Here is a 19,309-nt window from a genome sequence, read left to right as displayed (position 1 = left end):
ATTATATGGCATTCACACTGAAAAAAATATTTCTGCAAAATTGTTGCTAACAATTTTTATGGGTTGAATTTTTAAAAAAAAAATTTAGTAATGTTCAACTTAAATTGTTTAAATTCAGCCCAAAAAAATTTTTACAAACACTTAACCTAAAAAAATATTAAATCCAAGGAATCATTTTTTTCAGTGCATTTAAAAATGTTTGGTCCTGATTGGAGTGCATACCACTCAGGATTTCACAAACTAAATGTGACCTCAAACCATTCCTTAAATCATATCACAGACACCAGAAATTGGCACTATCACTCAACAAGAACATGAACTTCTTTTTCCAAATACGGCATAAACAAAGTCATAAACCCAAAATTCAAGACATAAACAGAATTAGAGGTATGTTTGTAAATTGTTTAAACATGTCATGTTGTAATTATAATTATAAATAGAAATGTACAACTTGGAGATGTTCATGTTTTTAAATTCAGAATTTAATGCCAAATATTAAGCTGTATGATCTGATTTATCAGTAAACAGTGCCACAACACAGGCAACAGTTGTCGTGCAAATCTGATATTAATAAATATCGCTAAATTATATACATTTACCTGTGTTTACCAGTTTACTGATTCAACATATTACAAGTTAGAAACTTGTAATTACGCAATCTTGACAATGCCGCGATCTTTGAAACTATCAAATATTGCTTCTCAGTAATATCTCAATGCTCACACTCCAACTGAAAAAATAACTACATTGATTACCATTAACTGGCCTACAAATTAACAATAATGTTCTGTTTATGGGCGACACTGTGGCTCAGTGGTTAGCACTGCCCTCACAGCAAGAAAATCACTGATTCGAGTCCCGGCTGGGTCAGTTGGCATTTCTGTGTGGAGTTTGCATGTTCTCCCTGTGTTCGCATGATGGGTTTCCTCCGGGTACTCTGGTTTCCCTCACAGTCCAAAGACATGCACTATAGTCGAAATAAGTAAACTAAATTGGCCGCAGTGTGTGTGTGTGTGTGTGTGTGTGTGTGTGTGTGTGTGTGTGTTTGTGTGTGTGTGTGTGTGTGTTTGTGTGTGTGTGTGTGTGTGTGTGTGTGTGTGTGTGTGTGTGTGTGAAATTTCACTTTAGTGAGTTTTTCTTTTTAAGAGATTTTCGTGGTCATTGTAGTGCAATCATATTCACTGGAACAGAAATTAACTGATTCAGATGTTTATCTGAACCGTCGGAAAACGTGCAATACAATAAAAGGCACCAATTCTACACAGTTTTGCCGGCTTAATGCAGACTGTTAAAATGAAACTAAAATAAAGTGGTCAATTGGTTAATTGCCAGCACAAATGAGTGAGCATTTTAGTGACTTTGTCACATGCAACATTAACTACTGTAAAAACGTTAATGACAATACTACAGTTTCTAAACTACAGTGGCACTAGGCATGGGACGATAACCATTTTCAAGGTATATCGCGGTTTGGAAAAGTCGAGGTTTTAAAACTGTCAAAATTTTCTGCAATACTGTTCCTAAGGTATGTGTATGATTTTTTATTTACGTTTTTTTATTGTATTTTTTAGGACAACAGTATCTGCAGCAGAAAAGATTTTAAATTGTAAAAAATAAATAAATTAATTAAACTAAAGACAGCAAAATTTAATAATTCATTCAGCCTGACACGTTTACAGCTCAAAAATATGTTTCTCAAAATAAAATATACTGTGTTCAAAAGGGAAAAAATATTTAGTTTTTTACTCAGACATTTTAAAAGAATATATTTTAGAGCATTAATCACAACATCGTGACACCATGAAACCGTGATATTTTTATCCAAGGTTATCATACCGTCAGAATCTTATACCGGCCCATGCCTAAGTGACACCGCTAGTATTTTGGAGTATCGCTGTGCTACCGAAGTACCGGTAAACAGCACAACCCTAGTTCTTACACAAAATGATTTCAACATAATAATTCTTCTGTGTCCTTATCCTTATAATTGTGATGTGTGGACGTTCCTATTCTAATAAACCCAAATAAAACTTATTATCCATTATTTGGTTTTAACAGGCATCCAGAGAGCCATTCCAGTCATTATCTTCAATTTGGAGACATGAAAGTTCCTCGTTCCAAACATTTCTGAAATACACCATTATAACTGACGTGAGCGCAGCCGATTAGCCACGATTTATCACAAGGTCTACAAATCCCCAGCCTTGACCTCTCACCCCCTTTTTATAGCGCATGTACCAAAGCACCAAAGGCAAGTGAAACACATTTATACTTAGAGCTGGAGTTGAAAAAGCAGGTGTAAATAATCTGCACCAAACAATCGGAGGGCATCTGTCACATCAATCTGAGCAGGAATTGGGAAAAGACAGAATAGATGGCTGTGGATGGAGGATGTTTTATTCTTTTTGTTCTTGTGCTGAAGAGCGGCCTTGAATTATTATGAGATATGAGCACATAAGAGCATGCTTGAAAGTATGAATACACACACACACACACACACACATCTGTATTTGACACAAAATAGGGTGATGTGAATATGATTGTGTGAGTGTGGGTTCAGCTTGGACTGCGATTGGGGGGACAAATGTCATCAACGAATGTTAAAACGTTAATTATGCTAAAGAATGTTTTATGTTAATATGCTAAATGGTTTCTGTTAAAGGGTATGATCGAGGCAATGCGTGAACTAAAGACAAAGGTGGGACAGACAATGCTGTAACTAATATAACACAGGTAACTCACAACAGGACAAAGAGAGAGCGTGGGAGAGATTGATTTGATGCCCCAGGCATTGTCCTGCTTTCATTTGTTGGTTTCAGGGTTCAGATGATTCAAGAGTGGGCCAGCGGCTGCAGGGACTGGAAGTAATTGAACAAGCTGAACTCTTACACCTCTCTAAGTGATTACCTTTAAATCCTTACACATCTAATTCTGCCTGGGTTTGAGGTTTGGCCACTGAAATGTTAATAATAGGACATCCAAAAAACAACACTGAGTATATTCACTGAGTATAATCTTGAGCATCCATTCAGTCAAGTTTAATTAATAGATAGCATTCATTAGAGAAGATTTTGTAACTAAAGCAACAACAGGCTCATTAAACAGCATCTTATCAAGTCTCTACTGCCACCTAGTGTCTCGAATAAACGTTGCATGCATAATAGCATTAGTAGGCCTAATGTTTTTGTTTTTTTTAATAATTATTGTCAGCGATTCTGCGAGACCTTTACGCTATTATTGACAGTTTCGACACCCACGCTACCTCTCAGCTAAGAATACCAATCAAAATGTTTTCTCTTGATGATAACTTTCAGAGAAGAACTTATATTTCCTACAGTCGCAATAATCTTGATATGGTATTTGGTTTATTTTATTTAATTTTTTTTATTTTTTTTGGCAATACTCTACAGCAGAGGTGTCCAAACTAGGGCCCGCGGGCCAAAGTTGGCTGATGTTAATTTGATTTGGCCCACCATGCCTGAGAAGAGAGTGATAATGATGGGAAAAGTTGGGGCGAATGCCTTTAACAGAGATCGTCGTTTCAATTTTATGTGAACTTTTTTTTAAAGCAAACTGAAATGAAATGGTTTAATTAAATGTTGTAAATGAATCTGCTTTTTAAAAATATAAATACTGTCACTCGACGCATAAAGAACAATACAGAAAATATCGGTGAGCGAAGGCAAAAACAGGTGCAGCTCGACTAGTGTAAACCTATTCTGTTATAAATGGGATTGTTTTTAACTGTATAAAGTTCATTATAAAGTTTAAAAGTTATATAGGCTGTTGCGTGAGTTAATATTTTTGTTTTTGTAATTATTTTTTTAAATATAATTTTTAAATATATAATAAATGAGGAAATTACCCATGTCAATCTTATTGTAAAAGATTTGGGTATATTTACCTTCTGCTCTCCACACTCAATCAAGATTGGTTTTTAGCCTTTCATGAGAAAAAGTTTGAGCACCCCTGCTTTACAGCGAGGTAAGACTTTCCTACACCCCTGCTTTACACCCCTGCTTTACAGTGAGGTAAGACTTTCCTACTACGTCTTATCAAGGCCATAACCAGTGTGTTTGCCTTGTAAAGAAACAGAACAGTGAGAAATGGGAAATTCTGTCTAGTTCTAATCAGAAGTAATCATTTTGAACTATTTGCAAGTAGTTAATGTTTTAAAATATGCATAAATTCGCAGTTTTTGTAACGTTATAGGCCTGTAACGTTAGGTCGTTCGTTACTTTCGTTTTAAAAAGACGAAATTTTAGGAAAAACGTTTAATATATTGCATTACTGTATATTTTTGTTAGCTTGTTTTACACTTTAATTAAATAAAAATTGGATAAATATTAAATGTTTGGTTACTTCACTCTTCCCGCGTTTTCCTTAGACTTTTCCTCTTCTGTGGCTTGAACAATAAACCCTGCCTACTTTATTTTGATTGGCCCCGCTTAATCATTTTGGCACGGCCTTAGAAGGAGGTGCAGTCGTATGGGTGCAGTGCAAGAATTTCATATAGCCTAGGCCCATGATTGGTGTAAATTGGGCCGCTTTTTTATAAATAAGGCTTATGTGCTATTGTCATATATGTCATGTCAATGCCGAAATCTGAAACTTAAAATGTGTATAAACTATTATTGATCATAATTTTATGAATTAATGAAATAATTAATTCTGTATAAAAATGCATTATTTGCTAGCGATGCCTATGTTGTTGTTTATTTTTTATTTATATAATATGGGAATACAGAGTTATACATGAATCAGTGTAAAAGTAAATTAGCAATAACAATGAAATGTATGCAACTCAATCATGGCATATATTAAAACAGTTTCCAACTGCTTCCACAGAAAATCTTTTCATGTCCCACAATTTGTGACATCTCACTCAAAATGCAAAACTAAACCTCAACTCTCCAAAACCATAAGCCATTTTCTTGGTCTTGAACTCGGTTTTCAATTGCATAAAACACTTTTTTTTAACACTAATTCTTTACCTAAAACAAAAACATCTGACAGGAAGCTACTTGCATTACTTTTCCAAACACAACCACTCAACAAATTGCTACACTTATCCACCAGATCACACACACTCCTCAAATGTGCAAACACTAAATTTTTTACTGATCACTAACTAAACACTGCACTGAATGGAGTATAAGGTGATGGGCCACTGGGCTGTTCTGGTCCAACAAAAACTGGCTTTGTTGTGGTTTTGTACATACCACATTGCCACCATTTCTAAATCCTAAATGATAAATTCCTATATATATTTAAAAAAAAAAGAATAGAGAAATTCTTATGAGCCTAGTGCTCTAAAGGATATGATGGCCAAGCCACGACGCTTCTCCAGGAAATAGACGCTTTTGCCCCCAAGAGCCCTCACACACAACTGTGTTCTTTACTGTATTCTAAAGAATATACTTTTGCTTTAATTTTTTTTTTCATTTATTTATTATTATTATTTTTTTTACATTTTTACATACAGTATGTTTATCTTTTTTCCATGCTAAATACACCGATAATGTTTGGCCTAATAAATATTTTCTGTTTCTTCATTACATTGGTGTGTGTATCTGTTCTCCCTCTCAGCAGATTACTCCCACTGTAGACCATTGTATTGAAATAGATATAAGCCTATAAAGAGCAAATTGCTTTAGATTTAGAACAACAATGTTGACATGCTACTGTATATCCAAAAGTGTTATATTATTAAAGACCTGTTTGATGCAAATGCTTCATTCTGACATGTGATCATGCCATTTTGAACGCAGTGTTACTTTGAAGGAAATGTGAGGCATTTTGCATTTTATGTGTGCAGTTTTGAGAATTGCATGTAGAGTTTTGAAAAAAGGGGACACAGTTTTGAAAAAAAAACTGTAAATAAAAAAAAAAAATTGTAAATAAAAAAAAAAATCAACCCAGTAGTTGGTTTAGACCTTGTTACACCCAGAATTGGGTTGAAATAACCTAGCATTTTTAATACTGTTTTTTTTGTTTTGTATCAATATAATATAGGAATATAATTTGAGTTATGCATAAATCAGTGTAAAAGTAAATTAGCAATAAAAATGAATCTATATAACTCAATTAGGATATATATATATATATATATATATATATATATATATATATATATATATATATATATATATATATATATATGAATGATGCCAATATTGTTGTTCGTGGTGCCTTTTTGTTTTGTGGTAAATTATGTAAATGCTGAAGAGAATTTTCCCTTTTTAAGACCTTCTTCCAGTCTTTTTTCTCTCTGTAGTTCAACAAACATCCACCAGAGAACAGCATGACTCCATGCTGAGTAGATACACATTTCATATTCCAATAAAAACAATTCAGTAAGCAGTGGAAGCTGATCTAATATCGGCGTGAGATCATGCATTCTCATTCCATTTTTTACTAGTTTATGAGATTTTGAATTATCTGAAACAAACAACAAGACTTTTATTTTACTTATACACATAGACATATTAAAATCAGTCCACATACACTCCATATCATATCTAAAAAGATTCCTTTCTCTTTTTCTAGGAAATGTTCTCCCTCTTGTTCTGTCTCGCAGATAGTGAGTCAGGCTGTATGGAGTGAGTGTAGGCGGAGGTGAGAGCGGATTGTAAAAGGAGAGACACTGCAAAAGCTCACTATGCACTGTATGCAGCATGAACAGACATTCATTAACAATACAACACGGTTACCAATATTACTACAGCTGTGATGAAGCTTAAAAAATTCATGCACAATCTCAACTTAATGTTTGAACCAAAAGGCATACAAAATATCTTGATTTTATGAGAGTCTTCAGTGTGTCACAGGCTATTTATGTGCACAATAACACTCACGCAAAATAGTAGGCTACTACAACCAACGTTGACAGCTGCAACAACACAAAAATCGACTGACTGTGGTGATAGTACTGATGCAAAAAATGTAAATGATAACTTTGCCTGCCAAAAAAAACACTGAAATACACAGAAATGCCAAGATCTGTAATGCACAGGAAAACAACATTAGAAAGTGTCATTGAAAATTTGAGCAGAGCTTAACTGCAGTCATAAGATGTCATGATGATATTAAAACCATCTCCAAAACAGATCAACTGAATTACACTGAAATAAATGGGAAGACTGGAGTCAACACTGTGTGTGTGCCTCAAGAATAAACAGCCCAGCGGTTATGCAAGATCCTCATGGGAAATTGGCCAGATGTGCCTAACTTGAGACATGAGACTTTTACTCTCTCTCTTCTGTCTTTTAAAATGTACACTTTGGTTATTTACTGTTCTGTGACATCTGGAAACTTTAAGATATTGAAGCAGCCCCCCTCCAGATCTATTCAACAAATGTTAAACACACATATATAGAGCAGCAATAATGATAGGAGTTCAGGACTGAGGTCATGCGTGTAATGGTACACAAAATAGTTGTGGCTAAATTGTATTTGCCATTTTCAAAAGGTCAGAGGTGGAACGATATGCACATGGGACTGACTATAAAGTCAGTCTACTTTTTTACTTAAAACCATATTGTGCAATTGGGTTTTTGCATTCATGTATTACTGCACACAATTTTAAACCAATGTCAATATTAAAATTAAAATTTTCTGGTGAAATGTTTACAGGTACACTACCGTTCAAAAGTCCAAGAGTATCGGGTCGGTGAGATTTTTGAATATTTTAAAATAAGATTCTTCTGCTCACCAAGGCTGCATTTATTTAATCAAAAACACAAAACAAGTTGTAAAATTTTGAATTGTTATTGCACCTTAAAATAACTGTTCAAAAGTAGTTTATAATTTAATTCAATCATTTATTCCAGGGATTTTAAAGATGATTTTTCAGCTTCTTTACTATAGTCTTTAGAGTCGCATAATCCTTCAAAAATCACACTTATATTAACTATTATTATCAATATTATTAACATTTATACAAGCAATGACTTTTTAAAACTGCTTACACATGTTTTCAAAACAGAGTCCCTTTTTTCCCAACTTTACACACAATTCTCAAAACTGCACACACAAAATGCAGAATACCTCACATTTCCTTCAAAATGTAGCACTGTGTTCAGAATGCCATAAACACACGTCAGAAAGAAACATTTGCATTAAATAGCAAACACAACTTTCAGAATATAAGACTTTTGGATAAAGCATGCCAACACTGCTGTTCTAAACCTAAAGCTCTTTGCTCTTTAGTCTTATATGTTCATTTCAATACAATGTTCTACAGCAGGGGTCACCAAGTCCTGGAGGGCCGGTGTCCCTGCAGGGTTTAGCTCCAACCTGCCTCAACATACCTGTCTGGATGTTTCAAGTATACCTAGTAAGACCTTGATTAGCTTGTTCAGGTGTGTTTGATTAGAGTTGGAGCTAAAATCTGTAGGGCACCGGCCCTCCAGGAACAAGTTTGGTGACCACTGTTCAACAGTGACTGTAATCTGCTGAGAGGGGAAACAGGTGTAAACACCAATGCAATGAAGAAACAGAAATTATTTATTAGGCCAAACATTACAGTTGCATACAGTAGCATACAACAAACCCATAAACATACTGTATGTAAAAATGTAAAAGGAAAACAGATTTAAAGCAAAGGTATGTTCTCCAGAATACAGTAAAGAAATTGTGTGTGTGGGGTCTCAGGGGGGAGAAGCATCCATTTCTTGGAGAAGTGCCATGTGGGTGTAGGATTGGTTATCATACACTTTACAAAGCCAGATTCCTTTTCTAAGGGAATTTAGCATTTAGAAAAGGTGAATATGAGGGCAGGTGAAAGCTACAAATTGTGGATGGGTAGCAAACTAGATTCTTTTGGACCTATCTGAACACCTATTTGTCCTATTTACAGGCCTATACTACAGTAAATCAGTGATTGGTTAGTGATAAGTTAAGAATTTAGCATTTGCAGATGTGAGAAGTGTGTGGTCTGGTGGATGAGTATAGCATTTTGATTGATTGTGTTTGGAAAAAGTAATACAAGTAGCTTCCTGTTAGATGTTTGTGTTTAAGGTAGAGAAATGTGTGTAGTGTTTTGAAAAAAAGTATTATTTTCAATTGAAAGATTAATTTTGCATGTTGAATGAGATGTTTCAGAAATTGTGTGAAAAAAAAAAGATTTTGTGTGTATGCTGTTGGAAAAAACTGTCACACATAACAGAAACATTTTCTTTAAAAAAAAATGAATTAAAAAAATAAAACTGACCCCAAACCTTTGACCGGTAATGTATATCCGTCACCCTAAAAACACAACACTAAATTCGAAATGAGGGGAGAACCCCCAAGTTGTGCTCACTGCAGAGCTACTTGGACAGAGCTGAGCTCCAGCAAGGAGGAGCTTAAGCTCCAGCTCCTCCTTCCTTGCACTTCTTCTACAAGTGATGTCACTGGGGTTTGGGATTAGTGGTGGGGTGGGTGTATGCATTAAAACAGCTTAAAGGAGGAGGAGTTAGAGCTCAAACTCCCCCTAGCTGGAGCTCAAATGGCTCTGCAGCTAGCAGTGTCTTGGAAAACGTGTAGGTGAAAAAAACAATAAGGAAAAAAGAATTTAAAAAATTACATAATATGTTTTGAATGTTCAAGTTGCACCTTATTCATAATCATATTTCAGTCTTCAGCAGAATTATTCTTACATTGAAATCATCCATTCATTCATTTTCTTTTTGGCTTAGTCCCTTCATTAATCTGGGGTCGCCACAGCAGAATGAATCGCCATCCTATCCAGCATATGTTTTATGCAGCGGATGCCCTTCCAGCTGCAACCCAATACTGGGAAACATCCATACACACACACTCACTCACACACATACACTGTGGACAATTTAGCTTACCCAATTCACCTATACCACATCTTTGGACTTCACCCAGAGGAAACCCATGCAACCACAGGGAGAACATGCAAACTCCACACAGAAACGGCAACTGGGCCAGCCGTGGCTTGAACCAGCGACCTTCTTGCTGTGGGGCGACATCGCTAACCACTGCACCACCGCGTCACCAAAAGCATTGCTGAATTTCAAACTGCGCATAAAGATAAGAAAGAAATGAGATTTAGGTGGCCTTGAACATGGCATGGTTGGTGGTCCTGACTATGATGAGAGATGTTCGGATGAGTTCTAGATCCCAGATTGTAGGGTAAGAATTTATTGTAAAGTTATAAATAGATTTTTTTAAATTTAAATTTAAATTTTTTAAATAATCATATTTTTTTGTAAATCTCATAAAGCATGAGTTAATCCTGCATTATTTTGACAGTTTAGGTTGGCTATGGTGTGATGGATATGTTCTAGTCACACTTTTGGGAGACAACTGAGCATTGTTTATATTCCACAGCCTGTCTGAGAATTATTGCTGGCCCTGTACATCCCTTTAGGACTAGTGAACCCTTCTTGTCATGGTTTCTTCCAGAGGGAATTACTCACATCACCAACCTCAAATCATCAGATTGGTTTCTTAAACATGACAGTCAGTTCACTAAACTCAAATGTCCTCCACATTTACCAGATCTCAATCCAAAACCAAAACAATTGTTTCCCAAGTAGTGCATGTTAAAGGGTTAAAAATAGCTCAAAAATAGTTTATCTAGGATAACTTCAAATAAAACTAAGGGACTTTAAACTGTACGACACATAGTAGACATTCATGATATTATCAGACCTTTGAGTTTAAGTAAAATACAGATGTTTTTAAACTTTTATTTGATAAAATCACGTTGGACCAACTCAATTGCATTTAATTGTGTAAATAGTTTTTCTTTTAGTTGGTGCTAAAATTCATTGGTTGTAAAACCTGCCCTTAATTAAATTGAGTTCATCCAATGAGTTCTTTTTTGAGTGAAGAAAACCAAACAGATGCTAGGAACATTTCTCAAAGATTTCGATCCAAAAATATTTTTAAAGAATATTTCATAATTTATTTTAGAGCAAATCTAAAGATAACTGCCAAACATATGATCGCATAAGACTTTTTTACTGTACACATAAAAGTAGATATTTTCTTTATGCATCTTTTTGGGACATTATTGAACACAATATTTAAATTTAATCTAACACTCTTGTATCTGCCAAGAAAAACCGACATTTGTATGTGAGATGTAATTTGAAGAATAATCATTCATTTTTATGCTTGTTCAAATACAGGTACTAAAGTAATTAGAGTAATTATCCTCATTCAAACACAAAAAAGGGTCAGGATGGTCACAGAGCGTTGGTGTACAAAGGGTTAAATGGTTTACTGTTAGAACAATGCATGCTGGATGAAAAAGAACAGAACCAGTCATTAGATGTCAGAATCAGAAGGCTAAACTCAAGTTCACAGCAGTTTGACTAAGATATGTGCGTGTGTGTGTGGGGGGGGGGTCTTCTCTTTTTATTCTTCTCTCTTATACATTTATGTTAGATCAAAAGTAGTTTCAGTACAATGTTGACTATTTTTACTATTTAACTATATTTTACTTTAATTGATTGAAGATTTCAATCAACTACCTGTGCATAGTTTACCCGTAGCGATTGATGTAAATATTCATTAAATATTCACTCACACTCAAAAATATGCAATCAGTCTCGTAAATAAAACCAAACCCCCACGACCAGTGCAAATGTGCGACATAAATATAATAGGCTTTTAATGGGCAGTATGAAATATTAGATATACATGTCCGTTATTTATAGATGTTTAAGTGTAAAGCTGCAATAAAATGGCCAAACAACCCAGCATCAATGTGTTTGATGTCTAACATCTGGCTCGTATCTTGGCGTTTGTATAAACTCTCTCCGTGTATTTGGAAGATATAGGCTCAGGGAGGTCGTGCTGGTCCTGCCAAGGCGCAAGCATTAGTGGGCGGACAGCACTGGTCACGTGATCTCCCTCCAAGTTCCCACGCAAAACACTCATCACACATCCACGCGCGCTCCCGCTTTCGCTGCGCGCTCACGTCCCTGATACTTGCTATCCAGAGTGTTGGGTCTCTAAAACCAAGAAACTGTGACTTGAGGGAAAATAATCTTGCATGCATCTGATGTGCTGTTAAGTTGTCCTTTGTGAAGCTGATGCGGAGAGTTATGTTTTCTGCTGCAGTTTGGAAAATAAACTTAAGCTGAGGAAGAGAAAAGTGAGTAACCTATATTTATTTGCTTTTTTATCCTAAACTACTAGACTGTTTCTTTCTAAATGTTATTTTAAAGGGACGCAAAATGTTTGGTAAAGTGAAACAACGTAGACGTTTTTCAATTATTAATGACTATAAAATGTATCAAAAATGGTAAACAAAAGTGTATTGGAGAATTCTTATCTTTAAGGATGGGGAGTTGGTGAGTTAAATGTTTAACGTTGCATAACGTAGCAGCAGCACAATGTTTGTAGCCTACATCAAAATCTGGTGAGATCCCAAACACCATTTCGGGGAGTTTAATGCATGCGCAGTTTTTGCAAACTAATATGGAGCGAGCCTAAATGCGCGCAATGAAAAAACTCGTGCGTCTTTTAAGCCCAAACATTATTCGTGCGCCCGTTTATATTCCAAAATTATGCGCGCAGAAATATGATGCTGCGCGAACCAATTGTGCCTATAAATTCTCTCTAGATTGACAACTTGTTTTATAACAGCAAATACTTGAGTACGCGCAATGTTCACAAGATGCGCAATAAAGAGGGAAACTAACACGCTAATTTTAATGCAAAAGATTTAACTCACTTGAATTCAATACGTGCAGTATTTGTGTTATTATGTGAAATCTATAAGCAATTATTAAATGTAAATTATTTTATACGTATTTCCAGTGTAAAGCCATAAGGAGGTTCATTTACTTCAGTTGGATTGTTTAGACACTTAAGGGGAGAGTTCACCCAAAAATTCTGTCATCATTTACTCACTCTTTACTTGTTCCAAACCTGTTTGATTTTCTTCTGTTGAACACAAAAAAAAAGATATTTTGAAGAATATTAACCATTGACTTCCATAGCATTTATGTATATGTTTTTTTTGTGTGTGTGTTCAAAATGTCAAAGAAACTAATAAAAAATTATACCCACTTGAAAGAGAGAGTAAATAGAGAGTAAATTTTCATTTTAGGTGAATTGTTCCTTTACAGACATAAGCCCCTTTCACACATGCAGACCTTTCCTGAAAATTACCGGCAATTTTCCAGAAAGGGATCATGTACGAACAGGCCCTTTTAGAAAATACAGTAAACTCGTTCCGGCAATTTTCCGGAAAGAAAAGTTGTTACATTACCGTTAATTTGGTGGAGTGCTGCACAGTGTGAACGCAGAAGGAAAATCAGAACACGCTGACGTGATGTAAGAAATCTAGCTACTCCAGCAAATCAGAACATTCAGACAAATTCACATCCACACTTTTTATGAAAATAAAAGCCTTTGAATATTTTTCCATACACATTTAGCTGCTAGATGTTAGTCAAATTACGTTTCTATGTTCGTTCTTAATGCCAACTGTGAATAAAATTATTGATAAAATGCTTATTATTATATTATTATTATTAATATGCTTATAAACCGATGTTTGTTTACCTTCAAGCTCTGCTTCAGTTGCTTGATTCGTGCATGTGAAGCAGCCGGTGAGCGGCAGCACACACATATTATGTAATGTTACCATCATCAACCATCAACAAAAGCCCGACCCCTTACGTTTACAAATACAGGCGCAGCTGTTTAGAGGTCATTTTTGGTTAATGATGTCAAAATTTACCGGTATTTTGGAATGAATGCATGAATGGTCTTTTCTGGAAAAAATTCCAGAATGTTCATGCCTGTGTGAACAGAGCTTTTTTGAATTTACCAGTAAAGTAGTTGCAGTAATTTTCCAGATATTTACCGGTATCGCTGTGTGAAAGGGGCTATTGACATAGATTCAAAACAATAAATATACCATTAAGTCATCCATCATATTGAAATAGGCAAAGTCAGTCCACTGACACTAGAGAATTATTTTCTGTAAATCTGCAACCTACAAAGCTCAGCTGTTGACTTTGTAAAGCTAGCAACCATACAGTTCAAATTGAAGGTGTTGGTTAACAAAACATAAAAACAAAAATGTTTAGAGGTGTACAAAAAAACACAAACCAACTCATTCTCTCATGTAAAGGACTGTCCAGTTCATTTGGGAATTTAACTCATCCTGGTGTCACAACCAGCATGTTGTATAATCCTGGAAACCTGCATTTTACAGCGAGTGGCAATGTTGACTGTTTCAGGATGGCAGACACATCGACATGACTGAAGAATTTGAACATGTCATCTACAATTTTAATCGTTAATTTATAATTAACTGGCTAGATTGTAATGTACCTTTGCCATCTGGGTGCCACTCTTGCAGATGTTACAAAATGTTCTAGAGGTCTAAGCTCAGTTAAAACCTATTGAGATATAAAAAGATGAGATGTTGGGGGTGGTGGAGTGATTTAGGGGCCATCAGGGTAAAAAAGGTGAGAATTGTTCTCTGCAGGGTGCGTGCAGATATGCATGAGTTACATAGGATGTCAGCTGGAGAGCAGACATGCAGGTGTGCGAGATAGTTTATGTATGTGTGTGTTTACAGAATTCATTTGTAATCCAAAGTGCCCTGACCTTTTTGTATTCAAGCAGTAATTGTGAACACAGCTTCAAGTGGATCCGAAAAACGCTCAGCCCACCCCTCTTTTCTCTCTCTCTCGCTCTCTCTCTCTCTCTCTCTCTCTCTCTCTCTAAGGCAGAAGGTTGTGTTTATGTATGAGTAAAACTGAGATTGTTAAGATGAACACAATCGATGAAGAGGGTGGTTTTCGAACCCGCCCCCCATCCAGTCTAAATGTGCAGAAGTTCTACAGCGAAAACGCAGAAGAGGTCCAGTCCCCGGAGTCTTTGAGGGGCTGCGCTTTGTCACCCGACCTGAGGCAGGACTTCAACATGATGGAGCAGAGAAAGAGAGTCACACAGATTCTGCAGAGTCCAGTAAGACGTCACTCCCACACACACTCGCACTAAAGTGAGAACTCACATGCTCTCTCTTTTTCTCTCTCTCTATCTCTCTCTATCTCTGTGCATTTAAAGAGGAGCCCACGCTTGTGTTTGATTGCATAACAGCCGACAAGTAGAGATCCGTTGCCATTAGTAACCAGATCAGAACTGGTGGAAATAAGGGAATGAATGTGAAAAATTCAAAGTTATTTTTGTGTATCATGTTTCTCATGCTTTAGATGAAGCTTAGTCTCTTATCTGATTGTAGCTTCATCTATTTTTAATGTTCATATTATTTGCAAAATTCAGAGCTAAATAATCAACAAAACAGCATGACGTCCATGGCCTGGTTTTAGCTAAATACACAGAAAAAGCTTTCATAGTTTGCAGGCCTCGAGGCTTCGAGGTTGAAGCGCACAGAATATGACGTTAAAGTATAACATAAGATGGATTTGTTTTTAGATTGTAATGTATATAAAGTGCATGTTTACTGGGACACATTTATATGATCAAGTACAGATATTCAATACAGTTAAAAGTTATAAGGACCGTAAAACTCGAATTGCATGTATGATGGTTTAAAAAAAAATCAAATGCTGGTTAATATACTGTAGATAAAGTATAGCATGCTTCACCGCAGGACATGTCACTTTCCGGAACGATTTCACATCAAAGGCAGACATGACTGGACCTTTGTTTACTGAAATTGTTATTTAAAGCCTGATTATTCAGTACCATGAAAGAATGAGCTATGAGCAAATCAGAAATGTCCTATATTTAAGAACAGAATTTTCACACATGAACTCAATTTGACTCTTTTCATGGAGTTGTTAGGTTTATTTGAAAGCCTCTTTTGTTCATCAAGTGTGAGTGCATTTTTAAAAATGCAGAAAAAGTATTGGAATTTTAAAAAGCAGATTTTACACAGTTTTATGTTATGGCATAGCAGATTTTTCAGCGTCATTACTCAGTTTTCAGTGTCTCTTGATCCTTGAAAAATTGTTATGCTGTAAGGCTTGAAGAAAGACTTGCTTTTAATATTATTTTAATATTTCAAACCTAACATTGATGTGTTGTTCGGGATGTTTTCATCCACTTTTGAGTGATTTTGAGTTTTAATTTGGCCACAACTTTCTCTTTGCTTCAGCAAATAGAATGAAATTTGGTGACAAATCTTATTTTGACATATCTTTTAAAAAAATGGGTTACAGTGTTTTTTGTAAATATTCAACAATACACTCTGGGCCGATTTACTTCCCTTTCATTATGTTCATGGCTGTTTTTGCCCCATTGACTTCCATTATAATTATTATTTTTTAATTGCAAAGCCATGACACCATATAATCATGCATTGTTAATTGTTGCTAGTTTTCTCTGTTGTGAAGAGGTCAAATTTGAATTTTTTTTACTTTTGATCATCAATAGCAGTGCAATGAAAGCCTAGTTTCTGGCTTAAAATTATATAATTATATGGTATATAGTGTGTGTGAGAGAGTGTGAAAGAGACCTTTGCGCACTTACCTTGATATGTTTGAGAAAATAAAAAATAAGCAGCTCAGCTTTCACAATATAGTAAACATAGTGAGTGTATTTATGCACACACACTGTAATTTGTTGTTTTACTCCAAAGAGCTCCATTTGCACAGGCCTATCTAAAGAGAGTACATTTAACAAGTTGTTAATTTTAGTCACTATAAAGTACCTATGTGTCTTGTAATAAACAGTGTGTTGACAGAATAATTGATAATAACAAGGTGTTGAGTTATTAGAGATTAATTGTGGTGATGTCAATATATTTAAATTTAATTTAATCTATGGGATGGAAAGTAAGAGAGAGAATATGTATACAGTTGAAATCAGAATTATTATCCCCCCTTTAATTTTGCTTTTCTTTTCTAAATATTTCCCAAATGATGTTTAACAGAGCAAGGACATTTTACAGTATGTCTGATAATAGTTTTTCTTTTGAAGAAAAGTCTTATTTGTTTTATTTTAACTAGAATAAAAGCAGTTTTTATAAAAAAACAAACAAACAAAAAAAAAATTTTTAAGGTCAAAACTAATAGCCTCGTTTGTTTCTTTTGCTGTTGTAAGCAGCAAGATCCTGCAAGAACCCAAATAATTAGACAAACGTGATATAGAAGTGTAATGTCATCAAACCTGTTTGTACTACCCTGAAAATGACTGCATTCCTTACTTTGGTTGTTTACCAGTCAGAATCGAAATCATTAAACAAACAGCCCTGTAGTATAATTCAGAAAAGAACCCTGACATTTCCTTTTGTGAAATATTTTGCATGCAAAACAATAATGTGTTTCAAATGTATTCCACTTGATATTCTTATAACTAATGCACATATTTTATCAGAATATATTTTAGCTCAAAGTAGATATTAAAGGTGCACACAGCGACATTTGCCAAACAATGTTGTCATTTGAAAGCACTAAAACAAACACACCCATAACCCAACAAGACCACACCTCTTTCTATTGCTGATTTTGGGACTCTGTGGTCAAAAACAGCTTCAAATATTTCTAAGTGCACCTTTAAATTGTGTGCGTGTGTGTGTGTGTGTGTGTGTGTGTTTGTTTGTTGCAGGATTTTAAGGAGGAGCTGGAGTGTATGGTAAAGGAGCAGAGCTCTAAAGGCAGCAACTCTAGTGGTTTACTCGGTCACATCGCACACATCATCAGCAACACACTCAGCAACACTGGAGTGCACAGTCCCAGCAGTAAGTGCACATACACACACTTGTACAGCTATCTTAATAACTATCTTTATTCCCTTACTAGGGCTGCACATTATATCGTTTCAGCATCAATATCGCAAAGTTGACATCACATCACAGGATCTGCAACAACAGTTCAGTTCAACAAGTTCAGTTCAGTTTTAGTTTAGTCGTCCATTAGGATATTTGAGTGAGGATTATAGTTGACTAGGAATCACACTGTAATGGTAATAGAGTAAAAGTTTTTTTTTTTTTTTCAAAAAATAACTGCAGTAAACTGAAGTAAAACTGTAGTACAACAGCAGTATATAATACAATGAAGTATAAACACAATACAATACAATGAAGTATAAACACAGTTGAAATACAGTACAATAAAGTTCAACAGCAGTAAACTTTTTGGATTTAAGTAATTTTCTAATTTAAATTAAAAATAAACAAATATTTAAAAAAAATAACTGCAGTAAACTGAACAGTACAACAGCAGTACACTATACAAGGATAACTGTGGTACAGTATATTTAATTCAACTGCAAAATTGCAGTATAGTGAAGTATAAACAAAGTTCAACTACAATGCAATAAAGTACAACGGCAGTAAGCACAACTTAAGTAACATTAAATAAACTGAGCGGGCAATATAGTGATATGTTATATATTGCACTTAGGTACATATGTATTAAAAGTGCACATTAGCTTTATTAGGCTGTGAAAGCCAGACTACTGAAATCCTTTTTAAACTTATTATTATTTTTACTTATTTATTTACCTATTTATTCTTCTTCTTCTGTGACTAAATTTGCAACTCTATCTCCTCCTAGAGCTTTCAAGCTATGACCACCAAACTTGGTCCAGACCTTCAAACTGGTCTGACTCAGTTTACCATATCTTTTCAGACTGATCCGGGAAAACATCCGGGGACTGTCGGAAAAATCCCATAGACTTAACATTAGATTAAACATTGTGACCTCATAACTCTGCATCAGACTGTCACACAGACTTCCTTTATCTAACTTGCCAACGACTGATCACCTTTAAACTTTCTAGCCACTTGCCCTAGCAACCACTTTTTGGACCATAGAAACTGTCCCATAGACTTCCATAGCAAAAGACTCTCATTAACTTTACATTGGGTCAAACTTTGTAAGCTCGTAACTTTCCATCAGACTGTCATACAGACTAATGGCTGAGCTCATTTAACTCAGAATACCAAACTGCCAATAACTGATGAGCTTTTAATTTTCTAGCCAGACCCTAACTACCAGAAACTGCACCCTAGCAACTGTCCCATAGACTTCCAATGCAAAAGACTGTCATTGACTTAACATTGGATCATACTTTGTGATGTCATGACTCTGCATCAGACTGTCATATTGACTAATGGTCTTCTATCTATCTATCTATCTATCTATCTATCTATCTATCTATCTATCTATCTATCTATCTATCTATCTGTCTGTCTGTCTGTCTGTCTGTCTGTCTGTCTGTCTGTCTGTCTGTCTGTCTGTCTGTCTGTCTGTCTGTCTGTCTGTCTGTCTGTCTGTCTGTCTATCTGTCTATCTCTCTCTATCCATCCATCCATCCATCCATCTACACTTTTTTAAACTGTTTTAAACTAAAT

At 35.3% G+C, this 19,309-nt stretch overlaps 1 protein-coding gene and 1 long non-coding RNA gene across 8 annotated transcripts in view; one reads left to right on the top strand and one right to left on the bottom strand.

The window, feature by feature from the left end:
• Positions 1-19,309, bottom strand: part of LOC147833062 (uncharacterized) — a 173,899-nt gene that overhangs the window by 136,976 nt on the left and 17,614 nt on the right. The gene's annotated exons all lie outside the window — the stretch shown is intronic.
• Positions 11,923-19,309, top strand: part of add3b (adducin 3 (gamma) b) — a 31,128-nt gene continuing 23,741 nt past the window's right edge. The window contains exons 1-3 of one of the 2 annotated variants that reach the window (XM_087289060.1): positions 11,923-12,118; positions 14,718-14,955; positions 17,560-17,692. In XM_087289060.1, the coding sequence (XP_087145186.1) occupies positions 14,734-14,955; positions 17,560-17,692 (355 nt within the window). In that variant the 5' untranslated portion in view covers positions 11,923-12,118; positions 14,718-14,733. Of the gene's footprint in view, positions 12,119-14,713; positions 14,956-17,559; positions 17,693-19,309 lie in introns of both variants that reach the window. The other variant, NM_001202527.2, reaches the window with a different exon arrangement.

This window comes from Danio rerio, chromosome 17, assembly GCF_052040795.2.
Source record: "Danio rerio strain M-AB ecotype USA chromosome 17, GRCz13ab, whole genome shotgun sequence".
NCBI classification, from domain to species: domain Eukaryota; kingdom Metazoa; phylum Chordata; class Actinopteri; order Cypriniformes; family Danionidae; genus Danio; species Danio rerio.
The sequence above is the reverse complement of the archived record's forward strand: the minus strand, read 5'-3'. Positions and strand labels throughout refer to the sequence as shown.